At 39.7% G+C, this 19421-nt stretch overlaps 1 protein-coding gene across 3 annotated transcripts in view; it reads left to right on the top strand.

Moving 5' to 3' along the window:
• The window catches only part of HHAT (hedgehog acyltransferase), a 159457-nt gene that overhangs the window by 29173 nt on the left and 110863 nt on the right, over nt 1-19421 (top strand). For all 3 annotated transcript variants that reach the window (XM_042789828.1, XM_042789827.1, XM_042789826.1), the window contains exon 9: nt 9048-9083. In XM_042789828.1, the coding sequence (XP_042645762.1) occupies nt 9048-9083 (36 nt within the window). The remainder of the gene's footprint in view (nt 1-9047; nt 9084-19421) is intronic.

Below are 19421 nucleotides of genomic sequence, written 5' to 3'. Positions count from 1 at the left end.
CTGGACAAGTACACTGAATCTGGTCCCAAATCAGTAGTAAAAATAACATGCATAAGAACAGTTTTGTCATAGAAAGCTTGTGTTTGCATATATTTGTGGATGATGTGCTTTAAAAAGCTTAAAGAATATAAATTTTCATTCTTGAGAAGCTTTTTACATGGCCTTTGAAGATACTGGGTGAGTCTTAGAAAGGAAAGGGCTCATTTTCCCTTCTGTTGGTACATAAGGACTAGGACTGAATGTAAGACAGGTCTTGCTGTATGTCCTTTTTACCTACGACACCTGTGGTACTTCCAAGCAGTATGCTCCTGTGTGAAATACACAGTTACTGTGTGGAGTAACAGCTGGAGTTGGGGTGGTCTTTCAAAGAGGAGAGCCCTCCTTAGGCTACAGCATTATACATGTCATTTAAATGTTACACCTGCTTGCCTGTATCAGAATGCTTAAACTGCTTGCCCCAGAATTGGTTATTTAATTGCAAAATTAGTGCATTTTTTTGGTAACGGAATAACTTAGAAAGAAGTCAGTAACACTTTTCTTGATTTACTTGCTTCTTGTATTTTTCATTAACTATTGTGATGCTTAAAGCTGAGCATTGATCTGTGACACGTTATTTTTAGCTAACGCCACCTGGACATATGAAAGATGCTTTAGTTTTGGACTTGTTAGTCATTCTCACACTGATATAGAGAAAAGATTTAACTGCTTTTGATGTCAGCCAAATTAGTGCATGCTACAGTTCTTATCTACTGTACAGCTCAATTTGCTGGTTATATTAAAGCTTTAAAAGGCTCCTTAAATCTCTTCAGTAGAGGAAAAAAATCTGTTATTTGTCTCTTTTGAGTGTAAAAAGAGACAATAATGAAGCACCCTAATCCTTCTTGGGTCTAAATTGCGTAATTATTGGAAATTTATTTGCATAGCGACTACTTTGTTACTGTAATTTGAAATTGCTTGGCTTTTTAAACAAGCTGAGCCCACCTACTGCTGATCACCCATGAAACCCATTCTTCACAGTATTTGACATGAGCTCTGTATAGATCCAAACTGCTACTGCTACTCACATTTGTCAAACAGCACTCTGCTCACAACCACTGTAGAGAATGAATAATGGCTATTAATAAACTTCATTGTTCTGTTTGCAGTAAGGATAGGGATCTCATAGTAATTGGACAATCACACTGCATGGCAAGAGTCTCTTACTCAAAGAAAACTGAAGGAGAACTTACCCTAGGGGAGTTTGCCACTAATGGACATTAGCTTTCATCCACTCTCCCTGAGCTACCACAGGCTTTTGAAGAATCAGGGAAGGTATAAAATTAAAGTAATATTTCTTCTGAAGAGTTGTAGGACAGATTAACAGCATACAAATGAGATTTGCTCTTTTTAAGAAAGTGTCTCCTGAACTGTGTCACCAAGATCCAGTGTGACTGATATGTGAGAAACAGAACTAATTTCTTGTCTTAAAGCGTTCAAAATAGGGAGACCTGTGTGTAATCTTACAGTGACACTGTCAGTGGCTGATGCCTGCTTAAGGTTCTGCTTGTCTCTTCACCAGGAGATCGCAGGGGAGGGGGGAAGTCGCTGCCTAGAATCATTAAAACTTTCCTCAGGCTTTCTAATATAATACGAGTTGTGTGTTTAAATTGAAATGAAACAACAAAACATATTAGATCGTGGATCAAATTTGTAGGCTGAAGGCTGCTAGCAGTTTGTGAAGTCTTTTTATGTGGTCCATAAAAGAGCTTTCTCCTTGTGGCTATCTTATTGGAGGTTGTCTTTGCTATGCAGGTCTCTAGCCTGAGCTCCCAGATAATAACTGAAACTTCACAGATGAAGCTTTAGGACCTACTGATATTTTGTACTTGGAGGTGAAGGTGCCTCTAACAAAATGTATACCAAAGTTGGACTGTATCCTGCATTATACAGGCTGTACAGAGTCAGTCTAGGTATATCTGCTTCCACTGAAATCAGTGAGGGCTTTGATTTTAACTGGATCAGGATTTCATTGTGGATTTCCACCTTTCTCATAGGTATGGGAAACCATACCTTCTCCCTGAGATGCTATGCAAGAAATAATTTGCAAGTAAAATATTTGGGGTTTGCTCTGTTCAATCATAAAGTAAATCACATATTTACAAAGTACTGTTTCTGTGAACTAAGGTGAATGTTTATGCATTGGCTATGTTGGTGCTGAAGAGCTCTACAGCACTGAGCAGGAGCTCCAGATGGAGGCACCCGGCACAAGCTGAATGCAGTGGCAGCTTTGGTTATTCTAATAATGGAGGAAACCAAAAGGTAATTTGGTACTGTTTAATCATTCCAAGAAGAAACAACAGAAATTCAAGTGTTTTGTCTAAGCATGAAGTATTAAAATTCTAGTATGTCCTTAAGCAAGTGTCAGAATATGATAAAGATATCTTCATGTATATACAAGTTCTGCTTATTACTGTAACAAGAAATTGCTTGTCAAAGACATGATATAAAAGCATTTGACAGTCTTCATACTTTTTTCTTTCAAATAACACGGGATTTTTTTTGACTCAACTACATTTTTATATGGAATTGAAAGAAAGCTGCTGCTACTAGTTTGCTGCATTGCAAACTTAAAATCAAAGCTTGCAAACAAAAGACAGCCCATTGAAGCTTAAGATCTAGGCTTAAGCAGGTTCAGTGTTTAAAAGAACATTGAATTCACTTAACAGGATTTTCTCATTGAGTTGAGCCAGGCTTTGCTTCACTGTATGTTGCAGTGTAAGAATGGAGATGTTTTGGTTTTGTATAGGAAAGTACAGGATTTGTTATTGTTTATCTTGAAGGAATGCCAAAAGAGCTCCATATATGTATTTGTTCCCAATTCCAGTACCATATCAGTGGGCAGACTGTAAAATCTCTATGTGGGTGGAATTCACCAAGTGTCTTGCACTAACTGAAAGGCTGAAGTGAAAAAATGAGAGCTCCAATAACATACTTGCATATGGCAAAAGAGTCCGTAGAAATTGTTGCAATGTGACTTTCAAGGCTCAGTGTCCAAAAGTATATTCCATAGTTTGGGTAGTAGATAAATCCAAATGGGTTGTTGCATTGGATCTGATTTTTCAACGTGCATCTTTCCATGTTAATTTTAAAAACTAACAATACTAAACAGTCTGGGCTTTTTAGATTAATATTTTCAGTTTGCTTGCTGTATTTATTTCTACTGCAAAGTATCTTCTGTGACAATTTAACTGTTGTTTTTTTCTGTGAAGTTGTGCATCTGCTTTCTAAATAGTGTGTCCTAGCATGGTGACAGTTAAATTATTTAGAAGTGTGCTGATTGTCACTGAAGAGACAAGCTTTGCTAGGAAAGTGTAGGCTTCAAGTAAACTTGCAGAAGACAGTATGTCTGAATCTATGCAAGCTACAGACAGGCAAAAGTGTCTTTTAAAAATGTGGGTGGCTTTCCCAGATCTTTATTTAATGATGATGAATCAATTGGTAGCAGTCACTAATTGAAAAAAACTTATTCTACTTGGTACGCATAGCCCCTCTAGGGGATTGGCTTTAGCAAAGTCTTATAGTTCATTGAGACATTAAATACTAGTACTTACAAAACCTATATATAGACTTTGCTCTCTGCTTTCCCTCCAGTAATCTTATTCTTCAGACAAGACACTAAAGCATGTTTCAGATTCATGTTGCACACTTGTAATTATTTGTAATTTGTAAACTGTCATCTTTGAGGGATTGCCAGCTGGGGACTTTGCCACAGGCAGCATTGGAAGAGAAATGAGCAGGAATAGGAGTATCCAAAAAAGTAGTTGACAATTGCTGAATGGTGGGGCATCTGTCAAGGGAATTCTCACATTTACCACAGTCTTTTGGGCATGTCTGCTGTAAGACATTGCTTGAGAAAGAAGGACAATAAAGCAATTTAAGAGTGTTGCATCAGTGAAAGCAGCTGTCATTCAATGACATCTCAGTATCCAGTGCAAAATGTTCTGGTGTGGGAGAGACTCTTAGTCAGCAGCTCACCCGCAAAATGCCATCAGCAGTCATTGCAAATAAATCTGGAACTGCTGGTCTTGCAAACACTGTTCTACAGTTAAATAGGGCGGGCTACTCTGGGGATACGTGAATGAGAGAGATTTTTCTAATGTCAAGTTTAGCCACATTTGTAAAAGGCAGGGCCGAGTACTGCTGTTGAAACATTGTAACAACTACAATGCTGCTTTTAAGAGAGGATGAATACCCACAGGGTAGAGAGTACTGAAGCTATAATTAAAAACCCACTTGTTGGATTTCACCAACACCATAAATAGCAACTAGTTTAACTGATATGAAGAGATTTATATGCAATTATTGTATTGTTTGCTCAGCAAAATGTGGTGTAATGCTGCTGCTTGAACTCCTTTCCTGCCTATAGAAATTACACTTTTCCTTTCTGTGTTCAGAAGTGTTCCATGTTCTTGCAGCAACTTGACTGTTCTTAAGGTGTCTGGGATGTTTCTGTCTACACTGCAATATGGTCTCTGCTATCTACCTAGATCTACTCCCCTGAAGGTAGGACCCAGTTAGAAACATGCCACTTTGCTTTTCAGAGTGTTGATGTACTGTCTACTTGCAGTGGGCATCTCCAAAGTGCATCATTAGCCAAACGCTTCCCAGATTATGCTACATGTTGCTTGATTTGTTGTGCTTTGTTTCCAGGAATAGTGTGCAGCCCAGCAACCCTGGGGAGGAACTGACAGAAAACAAAACCATGCTATTTTCTCTTTTGCATGTGGTTTTAAAAGATGGATATACAAAATCAGAGTTTGGCAACTCAAATGATTGCAATTAGTTTAATAAAAAAATGGTTCTAGTAATGAGCTTAATTTTAAATTGATTCATATGATCCTGGCAGGTTTGACATGTTTGTTTTTTTTTTTTTTTAATGCTGTAAATCATTGGGAATGAGGTCTCACAATCAAACCTTGTTTTGAGATGAGGGTCCTTTAGCCATCATACTGGAATTGTGAATTGTAGTCTCTAATGTGTGTGCAGTTTTCATCTAAGTAGGTGTGGGGTCAGGTCCTTAAATAACATAGGCTGGCATAACTTAATTGAATTAAATAGTTATATGCCAAAGGCTCACACAACTCCTCTGACGAACCAGAGCTTAGTCCTCAGTTAAAGGAAGGCACAGCTTTCTGAAAAGTGGGAAACCCCCACCCCATGACACATGGGGGAAACATATGACTGGCTTCTCTCATACCCACCATGAACAGTTATGCTCATTTGGCTTTCATATATGCCTTTTTGCATCCTGGGGACAAAAAGAGGATTTTTGTACTTTTTTCTGGGAATCATCAGGATTACAATTTCAGTGCATGTTCTATTGCTACTCACTGGTTCATACCAGCATTTTTCTGTTTTTTCATATCTTTTCTATATAAGAGGACTCTTCCCCCCATCAGCTTTGTGCTGAATGCAAATTTGGAGGCAGCTTGTTGCATTATGCATTTAGCTTTCAAGGCAGAAACTGCACGTCTGTGAAATGTGCCTTGAGGAGAGACACACATGCTTGCGGTCAGAGACTTCAAACATTGTATTTCGGAAAAGGTACTTGTTGGTTTAGTACATGTATGTTGTTGGTCACTGATTTGTAGTTGATGTACTGGGAAAAGATTAATTTAATTAGAAAGGATTTATGTATTATATTTTTAAATGTATCAGAAGCTAGAACTTCCATGCCTAACAAAAGCATTAGTTGTGTACAGAATTGTGATTCAGAACTGCCCTTCAGAGGAAGAGAATTAAACGCACTTTTGTAAAGGAAATAACTATCAAATTGTTTGCAATGAGTAATATGATTATGAACTGGAAGCTAAGTATACCTCCCCTTTATTATTCCACTGACTAGTCAAGATTTTGCTCTGTTCAAAAACCACCATTACTATTTTGATAAACTAGATTTTACCCATTATTAAAATATTATATTGCTACTGACATTTGAGCGGTATAGATAATTTAACTGGTAAATAATTTTTTTACTCGTATTGCTATAGATATCCTTTCCCTTGTTATTTTAGATTTTAATGCAAACCTTTATTTCAGAAAATTATGCTTGTTATAGTATTTCAAAAAACATTTGTGAAACTTATGTAACTGAGGCACCCTAAATTGCAAGGGCTGCCAGATAAATCCTGTATTTTGCAGAGAAGCTCAGGGTTGAACAAGCTGTATGAGGTTGATAATAAATTGTATTGGAATATCAAGTAAATATGGGTGTGCTTTATAGGCAGTAGATAATTATGTCCATGTGGATGTGGCAGGTGTAATTCTGAGTTAATTGGGGGGGGCACCCTGGAATGCCTGGTGGGTAAATTCCTGTGATGTTGAAGGGATCACTATGAAATTTTTCATACAAATGCAGTGTGATTACTTGTTCTCTCTTTCCATTTGATGAAGTTGCTTATTCCACCCCCAAGTTGCAGTCTGAACACTGCTATACAAACCCTCTTTACCCCTTGTGAACTGAGAATAGAGGGATTAATTAAATGTACCCAATCTGTACCCATTGTTACTTCACTGTATTTTCACTTCATTTGTAGATTTAAAAGCAGTATATATTTAAATATGAACAAGTATAGCAACTGAAAGTGAGTGTAGTATTGTTTTGTCAAAAAATAGTCTACCATAATCCTAGTTTTTCAGTATTTTTGCCTTGTACAGTGTCTCAATTATCCTAGGTGCTTAAAAGTGTATATACCCAATATCCATAGCCTTAAGTAATACAACTATTTCTCCCATTTATAGTTTGAAATTGTTTGGCCTTATTTCCAAAAAGCAAAACCAATAATCAGTGATACTGTTCTGAGGTGTCTGTAAGATCTAGGCACACTCTGATGCTGCTGTATAGTCTTCTAGTGTAGTTACTTTTTCAAATGATTGCTCACACTTGTTGAGAATTCAGGATCTTGGGTAGTCAGATGAAATGTATCAATACAGCATCAAACTGAGGAATAATGGGGCCTGTATCTATGCTGAGTTATACCTAGTGAGGGTCTGATCTTTTTCCTTTTCATTTATTCCAATAACTTGGTTCTATTCATATTAATTTATAATACTTATTGACTGTACTGTGGAAATATTTTAATAGCTAAAGCCTATATGGAATATTTATAAGGCTTTTTTTTTTGATAGCAAGTGTATTATGTTTTGGAAAGAGTGACAAACTAGAGAAAAAATGGTGTGTAAGCCCACAGCAATCAGTCTCATTTTTTTACTCCCATTCTGAACCCCCTCTGCCTCAGCTTTGTCTACCCCAACCTCCTTCAGCTCTGATCATCTCAAGTTAGCAGAACCATTCAGGTTTGATGCTCATTATAGGCCTTTAGTTTTTGATTCGGTGTCAAAAGCAGTGATATTTTCATGTTCCACATCCCTGTCCACAGGAAGCTAAATTGTTTTGTCCCTTCAGAGATGATAGCAGATTTGGTCATTGCCATCAGAGAATAGCTAGGAAAACTTGAAAAGGTGAGCTTGGCTGAAGATGTACAAGATGGCTGTTTAGCATACGTTTGCTCCCTGGAACTGTACATGTTTCTTTATCTCCCCATCCCAGCACAAGCATACTGAAGTGCTTGGTCCTAAGAAGAAAAGGTTCTCAGAGCTATAAATACAGACTGTGGGCAGCTCTGATACAGAAGACTACAACATAGGGTATTTTAGTGAAGAGGGGGAGCAGAATTACAGTATGTGTCCAGGCAGAGGGAATGCAGAAAGATAACTGGATACATTTCATGCAGTAAAATTACACAGTAATATAACAGTAATGTGAAATGGGGAATGATTTTAAGAAAAGGATGTAAAAATATAGGTTTAATGATGACCATGTGCATATTCCTGGCAGAATACTTTTTCTGTTACAAGGCAGCTTTTAAGTGAAAAATTCACTCCCCTTCTCTCTGCTGAACCAGTGAGCTTTCCCTCCCTGTTACATCTAGAATTTGCACAGCTCACTATCTGTCTGCTGTTATCAGGATGACATTAGCTATCTGATTACTTCTCTTGCTGCTTCAGGTAGAAGGCAGCACATTGCAAGCAATATTGTTAAACTAAAAAAACATGTAAGTTATTTCAGAGCAAGTCAAGCACTGGAAATAAGACATTTATATTTTCCAGTTGTGCTGTTATGCACACAGTTAATCTGAGGTTATACTGAGAGTGGCATAAAACCTGCCCATACTTCATATATTAGGTAAATGTCTTAAATTAGCAGATACCTTCCTGTAGCGTCAAGGATTTGTTAGTGTGCTGTTCATGAGCTTGATTCTCCTGAGCTGGCTGTGGGATGGAAGGAACAGAAGAAGGAAAGAAACGCGGGCTCTATATGCCAATGTATGTTAGCACTGAAGTTTTCAGGCATGGTTCTTGTGATTTAGTGTGATCTAATTTACTGTCAAAAGTCCTCAAAATTATTTTCCTCACCAGATCTGAGCGGAACACACTTACAAGGCGCACTTCTCTGTGTTCTATTTATCTGAAGGAGACATAAGGGTGTAAGGGTGTTCTTTGATTCCCCCCACCCCCCCCCCCCCCCCCTGTGTTATGGAGAAAATTCACATCAATCCGTTTCATTTTAGTGCAGTACAGAACAGAAAAGGAGAAAGAAAGGATTCCACAGTAGTTTTGCATAGAGGATCTAGCTGCAGATGACAAGAAGCATGCAGACTCTCACTGGTCATCAGGATGCCTAAAAAAATATTTCCAGTAACAGAATATACACAAGTTATGCTTTGTATGGTTTATACTACTCTGAATATTACTGCTTTATTGAATAAATACTCAAACAAGGAATCTGGGAGCTTTTTAGCATGCATCTAGATACTTCCATATAATCATCTTAAATTTCACATGTCATTACAGAAAGGGAATTATATATTGCAATTTTATTTCAATTTTATCAATTCCAGTAATTTTTATCTTTGGCATTATTGATTGTATTGAAATACAATGTTTAATACTCAACAGAGTTGTAATTTTTTGATAATTAAAATATGGTGAATCTTTTTTTCTTACAGAAGTTTTGATGTTGGTTTACATCGCTTTCTGGTCAGGTAAGCTAATACTTATTTTGAATTGCAATTCTGTATTAAAAAGCATTTCCGTTAAGTAGATAGTCATGTGAACTCAATAGTACTTGTTATTTTCTATGGCAAGATCTTCATTTTGTCTTCCATTTATATATTGGTTTGATAAACTTTTACTATTTGGCTTGGATATCTACCCACTATCACTCTCTAAGGAACCTCTTCAGGTGTCCTTCAGGGAAACCTTGACTCAGGAAACTTCAGTGGCAGTGTTCCACTCATTCCTGAGGAAATCTTAATTTTTCTTGTGCTGAAGAAAAACCATGTAAAGTGTTTGTTTGTTTGTTTGTTTTCCATTGGTAACTCCAGTACCTTCATAGCTTCTAATAAGGGCTTGAATTTTATAGAAAATTATGACTGTGGAAGGGAATTTTATTTTTTCAATAGAAAAATTGATTGATTTGATGCATGGGATGGACTGTGTTCTGAAAGTAGAATAAATGTTGGGTGTTTTGCTGAAATTGAGAGGAACGCAGTGATTAAAGCAGTTTTCTTGAAGGCAGGGCACTTCATTCAAAATACATTTGAATGCTACACTGAGGAACTGATTCTGCTGTTTGGAATTTTTGTGTGAGCAAAGTCACAGGTGTTCACTAAGAATGTGTTTGTATTAATTTTTAGTAACATACCTATCACTATTGATCTTTGTAAAGACGTGCGATGTGTACCATGTAAGATGAAGTTTGCCATGGTCTTCAGGCTCTTGGAGAATTAATTCTATGAGTTATTTCATCTCACTAAAGTGTTGCGATATCCATCTGTGAAGAACTCTGCCTTGGAAAAATGAACCCAGTATGTGAGCCAGAGCATTCTGTTTGGGTCCTACCGTAAGGATCAGGTGATACTAGTCTTCCCTTGATTTGGTCTTGGTACTGAAATCAGTATTTTCATGCTACTTTGCCATATTTCCTGGATAAAGACTCTGTTAATCCTTCACACTCACAAGTCTTTGTGGCTGTAATGCAGAAGGTTTTGGCACTGATTCACAGACTCCCAGATCTCTAACAGGTTGGTCGCTCCTGATAGCTTTTCGCTCCTCTGGTCACTCACTTGAAACATGTATTTTCTAATGTTTTCAGAACCCTGCTAATAGCTCTTGACTGTAGCTAGTGAAAGAAGCATACAGCATCAGACAGGATGATAAATACCTGGAAGTGTTTCTCTGCCTTAGGCTCAGCATCACTTGTAAGTGTTCTTTTCACTTTGTCCTCTGAGGTATCGAAGATACTCCTTTCAGATTCAGTTTCTCTAGATTAACAGTGCTGTGGCTGAATCCAGGAAAAAAATGGTAGTTCTCTATTCAAGGTCTGAATGCCAATCAAACCATAATACAGAGGATATATCATAAAGGGAAGGATAGTGGGTAGTATCATATTGAATGCTGTGCTTTTGTGATTTAAACTAAACACAAAACCCATGAAAGATATGAGATCGCACAAAGCCTGTGTCACAGGGGAAGACAGGTTTGTTTTAAGGTTGCACAGGCAAACCCCCATCCTGATATCTTATAACCTTTGAGCAGTAGTCTTTAGGGTTATTTTACATATTCCTTTGTAACATGGCAGCTTTTAAGACAGCTCTCTTCACTAAAGCTATAGTGTCAAGATTGCTGAAGTTATATATATTTCAGTGTGTAGATACAATTTTTAGACTATTGAATGTATTTAAGTTCTGGTATCAGTTCTACAAAATTACTTGCATCTGTATTTTGACCAGCAGGTATTTTTTTAAAAAATAATCATATTATGTTTTCCATTTTTTTTATATGAAGTGGTTTAAAAATAAGCTACTGTTGTAGAGGGAATATGGTGCACCAGGTGTCCTGGGAATAATGTGAACAACTACTTAACCAAGAATAGAATCATAGTAAGTATTAATGTACTAAGTTTGGTCCCTGGTAATGCTTATGCTACAAAATATGCTTTTACTTGCTTTGTACAAAGAACATAGTAAGATATTGTTCTCTTACACTGCATTGTTTTGCATCCTGTGGAGAAGCAGTACTGGAGTTGTATGCTCATGCAATCCCTGGACTGCAAATGGGCATTGAATTTGAATGTGTTGAATTATATTCTTTTGATTAATGTGCCATTTTTTTTCAAAGCCAACTGTGGATTCTATGTAGTGTGGTGTTCTAACCTTAGCTTTAATACTTTATTTTCAGTTTGTCACCTATCCCTGTTAACAACTTGGGGAGCCATCGAATACTTTCCCTGCAATTGTACTGCTAAGAAGGAAATATTGTTCCTTTCTTTTGTAGCAGTATGAGTTCTGTTTGGCTTTCCTCAACTAAAAAAAAAAATTTTCCTCTGTTTAGTAGATGACTTTTGGACTAGGCAACAGGACCTGATGTTGCATCTCTGCTGTTGGTCTGCCATGTGATCTTTAGAAAGTTATTGCCTTTGTTTTTACTTATTTAGTCAGTCACTGCTCCTGAGAACTTACAGATCTTTTCCTTCAGTGTTCATATAGTATCTGTCATAAATGGTCCTCTTCACAGTTTGTGTTTCTATGTGTGAAATACAAACTGTGTGTGGGGGGGAGAAACCAAACCCAAACAAAAACCAAACAAACCAGATTTGCAGAAGGTGTTGAAAAAATCTATGAATTTAGATTTGAAATGTTCAAGAGGTACTATATTATTTTAAATATAAGGACGCCACTCTGCTGTGTAACAGGGAACCCAGTATGACACTTGCAAATATAAAATGTGGGGCCAACAAAACTAATACAAGTCTCTGCTAAAAGGACAGTCTGTTCCTAATGACTTATTAAAAGGCTGATTGAAGGACTGGGACTGTACCTAGCCTGGTGTACAAAGTCAGTGGCTTGCCCAAGCAAAGCATGACACAAAGTATCACAGAGAATTACTGCTACACAGCTTCTTACCTGTTGTTAGGAAGAAATAAATGTAAAATTTATGTCTGTCTGGCCATCTACCTGTGGCTTGAACTATGCTTCTGATATGGTTTTTAAGATAGCTTAGGTTTAAAAATCCGATCTTTTAAAATGTATTTGTTATTCAAAAGTCTATATAATACTGAAATGGATAATTATGTGGCTATTACTGGCCTGGGCTGAACTGATATGTAGGACTAGATTTCTAATCACTTGCATGCTGAAATGTGGTGGCATCATGGTACTACTATTTGTGAAATTAAAGTGCAGTTGAGTATGTCAGGGTCTGGGCCTTGAACATTTGTTAGCTACACCATAGTGTTTGAAGTGGGGATCCTGGAAATTCATGGAGGAAAGATCAGTAATTTCATGATAAAAACTGTTTGGATTCTATCCATTAAAAATGTACTACCATACTAAGAAGGTCTTTTGCCCACTCTTTTCACACAGTGATATAAAAGAAAGTATCTGTTACTACTTTTTGGATCAGCGAAATTATCAATGTTATTTAAATCACACAAGTACTATACAAACATAGTAGTATTTTTTTTTTTTTTCATTATGACTACAGGAAAAACAACCCTGTTTGTTCTAAATCTAAGCATTCTCAGAATAGAGCAGTGGGGTATTTTCAGTGTTCAAAATGCATAAAAATAGCCTTTGGGTAGCAGTTTAGAGGGGAAAGAGCAAGAGAGAGGTTGCCTGATGCTGTTTGCTCACTGAAGCTATTTTATCCAGGCATTTCATCCAGTGCTGAGAATAGGGCATTGGATGAAATAAAATCGTGAACATATGAGAACATTTACTGTCCTAATGCCAAACAGTGCTTCCCTTAGGGCAGCGCTGATGAGGACAGTGGAGAAGAATAACAGTTCCTGAAGGCATGATCCTTTTGAAAAATGTCCATGCTTTCAGCACTGCTGTGCCTTTGAAAAAGTGTGAATCATACTCATTTTGGTACAGATCAAACTTTGAAAAGAGCTGCAGGACCATGCACCCCTAATGTCTCCCAGAGGTATCCATCTGTTAGCAGTGCTCAGAGCTCACCCCCATGGTTTGCGATTATTTTAGCTTGTTTAGAGTTGCAGGTTATTTAGGTTTAGCCTATTACCTGGTGTCAGATCCAGGTGGTGACACCAGACCGGCCTCTGCCAGTGGTGACACCTTAACAGACCCAAGCAGGGTCAGATATACAAACACAATACAGGCAAAGATGATCAAAAGGCTTTTATTACTTTGGTGTCCCAGCAGGGGCTCCCCAACAATTACCCCAGAGAGGTAAACAGCAAGTGAGGAGGTCCAAGGCACTGAGAGGTGATGGCCCATGACGGGGAATAAGGAGTGTGGGCTCATGAAGCTTTTAGGTGAGAATGTGCAATCAATCCAGATGTTGAGGGCTAGTAGATAAGGTTGCAGGTAGACATGTGGAAGGAAAGTGTGTGATGCACAAATCCAGCCAAGGACAACATAAGCAACAATATGCTACAATGTGAAATAGATGTCTCTGCTGCCTTAACAAAGCATAGAGGGATTTATTATAAAGAATCTGGGAGACAGCTGTACTGACCTCCACCGCCTATTTCCTCCCCACTCTTCCACACATAACAGTACAGCTAGTGCAAATGTTCTCCAAATACAAAACTTGAAAGTTATCCCCTTTTTCTAGTTTTCTCAGGTGAAGCAAGGTGTTGTTTAGCTCTGGGATCAAAATTTAGTATGTATTGCCACATCTTTTTTTTTTTTTTTTTAAATTAGAAACAGGACATCTTCAGGGCAAAGGAGGAATTAGGTTCTAAATAAGGTACATTCGTGAAAGGGTAAGGAAAAGAGTTTGTTCATCAGCTGGCTCAAATCCTGTTTCTGTTGTCTGGGGAATTCTATAGAAACCCACATCTTTCCATGCTACCCAAAAACAAATAACAGACTAATGATGTTAATGAACTATCTGATAACTGGTTTAAGTAAATTTTAAAAGTCAAGTTTCTTCCTTGTTATTCTATTCTGTGCACAAAGGTGTAACTGAGATCAGTTTCTGTGAGGTCCAACTTCTTCCTAAAGTGCAGACATTTCCTCCCAAAAGCTATCACAACGCTTTACTGAGATGGTGAGAAGTCACTAAGTGTAACTCCTAGGGGAAGCGTTGACTCACTAAAAAGCTCAACAATAGTCAAGCCATCCCAAACTGAAGAGATCTATGCCTCTGCTTAAAAAACCAAGCAGTTCTTGCTATCACTGTTTCTGTTGAAAACAAAAAACCAAAACCCCCATAAAAACAGCTCAACACAAAACCCCTCAAACAAGCAAAAAAAACCCCCACCAACCATCCAAACCAACACTTCTGAGCTTTTCCCTTCTCTCTAATGCAATCAGGTCTTGGAAAGTCAACATCTGATGCAACAGTCTTTTTTATTTTGTACTGCATTCCTCCTCTAACTCTGGTTGGCAAGATCAGAGGTGATTCTGGGCTCCAACTGTGTTGTGGTTTGAGCCTGGTTAGCAGCCTAACACCACGTAGCCACTCTCTCCCCCTTCTCTTCCTGCACTAAGAAGGGACAGAGATCCAGGCTTGGGGTTTGAGATAGGACTGGGATGGGGGAAAATCACCCTTTATGGTCACAAGCAAAAGGCAGACTTGTTAGGGGAAGAAAAAAAAGAACATACATTTATTACAGACACTAACAACACTTAACAGAGTAGGGCAGTGAGAAGCATTGCCACATCTTGAGGATATCTTCTTCCCCCCCCTCCCTTCTTCCCGGGCTCAGCTCTGCTCCCGATATCTCTACCTCTTCCCCCCAGCGGCGCAGGGGCAGGGAATGGGGGTGCAGCCAGTGCTGCCTCTTCTTCCATCTTCGGTGGGGGGCAGCTTCTGGAACTTGTTCCCCCTGCTCCATTGTGGTCCCCCTCTCACAGGAGACAGTCCTCCACAAAGTTTCTCTGACGTGAGTCCCTCCCACGGGCCTCAGCGTTCCCCACACTGCTCCGTTGTGGGTCACCAACTTTCTGCGACTGGATTCTCTCCCATGGGCTGCATCCCTTCCCGAGCTGCTCCAATATGGGACACCCCTGCATGCTGCAATCCTCCCAGCACTGAACTACAGCAGCGGGGCTACCTTTTCCCACAAGACCCCGGCCTTCTTCGGGCACAGCACCTTGATCATCCAGGCAAAAAACACAGGCCATAAATCAGTGTCTGCTCCACCGTAGATCTTCATGGGTGGCAGAGGGGGCCGCCCTGCTGTCTCACCACAGGATACAGGGGGGTCTCTGCTCCAGCACACCTCCCCCCTCCTTTCTTCTTCTGTTCCTCCACTGACCTTGGTGTTCACACAGTTGCTGCAATTCCTTCTCACAAGCCCAACTGCTAATCACCACATCCTTTCTTAAATATGTTACCGTCTTGGAAAGGACCTTTAAAGGTCATCTAGTGCAACCTGCACTGCAGTGAGCAGGGACATCTTCAGCTAGATCAGGTTGCTCAGAGCCCTGTCCAACATGACCTTGAATATTTCCAGGGATGGTGCACCTACCACCTCTCTGGGCAACTTGTTCTGGTGTTTAACCACCCTAATTGTAAAAACTGTCTTCCTTGTATCCAGTCTAAATCTACTCTCTTCTAATTTACAACCATTACTACTATTGTCCTATCACATCAGACCCTGCTGCAAAGTTTGTCCCCTTATAAGCCCTTTTTAAATATTGAAAGGCTGCAATAAGGTCTCCCTGGAGCCTTTTCTTCTCCAGGCTGAAGAGCCTCAATTCTCACAACAGTGTATGCCCAAACTGACATCTGGGGCAAACCAAATAATTTCCTCAGGAATAAAAATCTGAGTGGGGTTCTGGGGATCATTCATGCCGCAGACCCTTTCCCATAGGTGGTATGGATACAAGTACACCAGCTTTGTCTTCCTGCACCATATGCAGTCCCCTAGTAATTTCCCAGTAGCTTTTACCACCAGAGCTTCCATTCTCTTTCAGGCCGTGCTTTTAGTTAGCATGTAGCCTTAGTCTTACGTCATAAAAAATGGCTACAGTGCTGCCCTCAGCTTCCTTCAGATACCTTGAGGAAAAACACTGCCTTAAGGGGCAATTTCTGCATTGTGTGAATTTGGCCAGTCTATTCTAAATCCATTCTAAATCTATTGCAAGTCCTAACCGGTTTTGCCAAATCTTTGTACTGCTTTTCCTGGGAGTCCTGGATGACTGGTTGGAGCAGATGTGTTTGACTTTTATACACAGCCTGTGTGTCTGTGGTAGATCCACTGAATAAGCAATACTGTCTTCTTCAGTGTTACCTGTGGTATGTCTATGACAATTTTATGTCTCCCATTTTTCTCACATGGATCAATGCTGGCCCAGAGGTGCTGTATTGATTAAGCAGCAATGTCTCTGGATGAAGGAAAACAATTTATCTGTAATCACCAAAGTAACGTACAGGGTAAAAACTGCTAAAGATGCAAATGACACACTGCATTATTCCACTTAAATCTACTGATATGCTTCCCGGGGAAGGTTCCAGTGATGCTGGTATTTAGTTTGTCATGTGCAGGTGGGACCACTGTGTGTGGGATATGTGCAACTGCTGCACTTGCATTCTCTTTTGGCCCTTTCTGCCTCCAGTTCTTAGCTTTTAAACTGAGCGAGGACGAGTAGGGCACGAGGCTCTAGTAAGTCTTGATTCCCTTGGATCATTGTGCTTTTCTGGAGCAGTGCAGATAAAGCAAGTGGAAGTAGCAGAAACAGTGTTTTCAATCAAGTGTGTCCAGCTGTGAAACAAGCTTCTAGAGCAGACTAACACAGAAACAGGATGTTTCCAAGTTACATTACAAAGACAGCCCTTTGGACAAAAAAGCCCCGCTGTAACAATACCCCCTTATCCAGGGAGCTAAGAAGAACAAAAGGTGATTCTTGCCATCTTTTGTACATCTTGTGGTGTAGATACATGCTGGAGACAGCCCTTGTAGAGACTTATTTGAGATTAAGTTAGGGCATTGAAAACTCCAGAGTATGTAGTCTTGTTGCTGATAAAAGCAATCATAGTAATCACTAGATGTGATTGAATGGCTTTATCTAATTTATAAGTAATTTTAAGGTTAAAGTGTTTATTTTATTACTGTGAAGAGGTAGTGGTATTAGCTTAGGAATTATTTCTTGTTTAAATTTACCTTCAATATGGAGCCTTAGCGCTGCTGCAAAAATCATTTTGAAGTTCTAAAATACAGACAAGAAGAGCAATCAATGTATCTGTAGAGACCCCTGCATGGAGGAGCTGAAAGCTATAGCTTATTTTATAAAATATTACAGTTACATCCAGCTGCGTCGCAGATTCCTGTGAGCTCTGCTTTCAGACGTGCTGGAAGTTTTGCAGTGTTTGCTGGTGCTGGCAGTTTTTGAAGGGATCAGCTCTGGTCTAATTGTGTTCCTGTTGAAAGCAGTGATGACACTGAAGTGATATATATAAAAAAAAAAAAAAAAAAAAAATCAAACTGCACAGTGCTTGAAAGCTTCTAAAATGTTCCAAACTACAAGATCCAGCTTTCCGACTGTTAAAGTCCATAGTGAAGCGCCTGTGGGTTGCGGTGGGAGGTTCTGTGAATGTTCTGCTGTGTGTACTGGGTGCAAGTGTGAACTATACAGCTGGCCGTGATGTATAAAATCAATTGGGGCACTTCACTTAGTGTGGAACAGTGTCCAAAACACCTCAATTTTGTTTTTTTAAAAAAAACAATGAAAACAAACCCCAAAACCTTGATCAGATAGTAATGAAGAATGGTGCTAAGTTGCTTCAGAGCAACTGCAGTCTCTCAAACACCTTCTCAGAATTAAACCTTTTTTTTTTTTTTTTTAATAGAGCAAACAATCTGTTGTTACATAATGAATTAGCATTGAGCGTGTTGCAAAAATAAGGCTGGGTTTTGTATAAACAAAACTGAATCTTTATGTAAATGTTATGTAAATGTGACATTTAACTTAAACTGTTGGAGTGGGGAAGTCGGGATTAACAAGGTACAGATCTCATCATGTTTATGTGTTGCAACTGTGAATTAAAACAGTTTGTTATTTTTGTTGCAGGGTGTTTGAGTTACTGTCTATGAGCAAGAAATACACTGTTTGTGGAACGTGAAGCATTTTGAGATTCAGTTCAGGCCACTTTTAAATAATTTTACTGAGTAGTTTAATGGAGCTGAATCGAAGGTTGTGTTTCAATATAATAACAGAAAGCATGTGCCCAGGAGTGTTGAACCACCTGAGATTGTAAGGACTCTGAATTTATTCTTTGTGAAGTCCAGGAAATGATATCACAGGAACATTTTTGTCCCTGACTTTGACTATAAGGGCCAGAATTTGGCTGGAGTTTACATGTGACTTCAGTCTGAGGGACTTTGTGTCTTTTGTAACTGCAGTAACCTGTATGTCAGAGTCACAAAACTGAATATATAAGAAATGTTATATATGATAAAAAGATGTTATGTAGTCTTCCAGTTCCACCAACCACTTGCAGTTAAAACCAAATGTATGCATAAAGATTTTATATGACCTGGAGTATAAATCTAGTTTTCTGCTTAATTTTGTTTTCTTTTTGATTAACTTCTTTGTCTTTCTTGCTCTTAATGTTGTCTTTTTTTTTTTCCTCCACATGTTGTGGTCTGTATTTGTATTTTGGCATGCTAAGCAACACGATTGCAACTTCCAGGTAGTAGGACGCAGTCAGTATAAACTTGAACCTCAAAGTCATTTCATGTTTTATGTTTTAGATGTGTTTTGGAAAGCCACGTGCTATTTTTGCACGGTAGTATATTGGAATTGTTAAGAAGTAGACCAGCACCGGGACAAAAAATAGGATGAGAAGAGCATTCTCTGCTGCTCCCAGCTTCTGGTAAATTAGTCGTGTGCGGCACAGCTGCCGTAAATTACATTTTAGCCAGCGCACGATTCAGACTAAACGTTTGCGCCCCGCATCGCCGCTGCTGCTCTCCCCGCCACCCCCCCGCTTAAAAAGCGGCGGGTGCCGGCCCTGCCGCCCGCCGCGGCACGGCGATCCTTCATCCGCCGCGGCTGCGTTCCTGGCTGCCCGCTCCTCCGCCACGGGAGCGAGCCCCGGCAGCAGCGGGACCCCCCGAAACCGATTCCCGGTTCCCGGCCCCGCCCGCGCGGCCCCTCGCTGCCGCCAGGGGGCGGCCTTGCGCCGGCGCGTGCGGCGGGGGGTCGCGCGGCCTGGGCGCCGGCCCCTCCCGGGCACCTCCCGTGGTTCGGCCGCGCGTTCCCCGTGACCCTCGTCCTCTGCGTGGCAAACGCCTCAGGGGGGATGGCGTGGGAGGCCGTCAGGCCGCCTTCCTGTTTTCTGGAAGACGGTCCCCTTCTAGGAAACGGGCGTCCCGGGGGACGCGATGTACTGCGTGTCCCCTC

Source organism: Tyto alba, unplaced genomic scaffold (assembly GCF_018691265.1).
Source record: "Tyto alba isolate M040663 unplaced genomic scaffold, T.alba_DEE_v4.0 Super-Scaffold_16, whole genome shotgun sequence".
NCBI classification, from domain to species: domain Eukaryota; kingdom Metazoa; phylum Chordata; class Aves; order Strigiformes; family Tytonidae; genus Tyto; species Tyto alba.
Note: the sequence above shows the minus strand (reverse complement) of the source record. Positions and strands in the feature narration are given on the sequence as shown.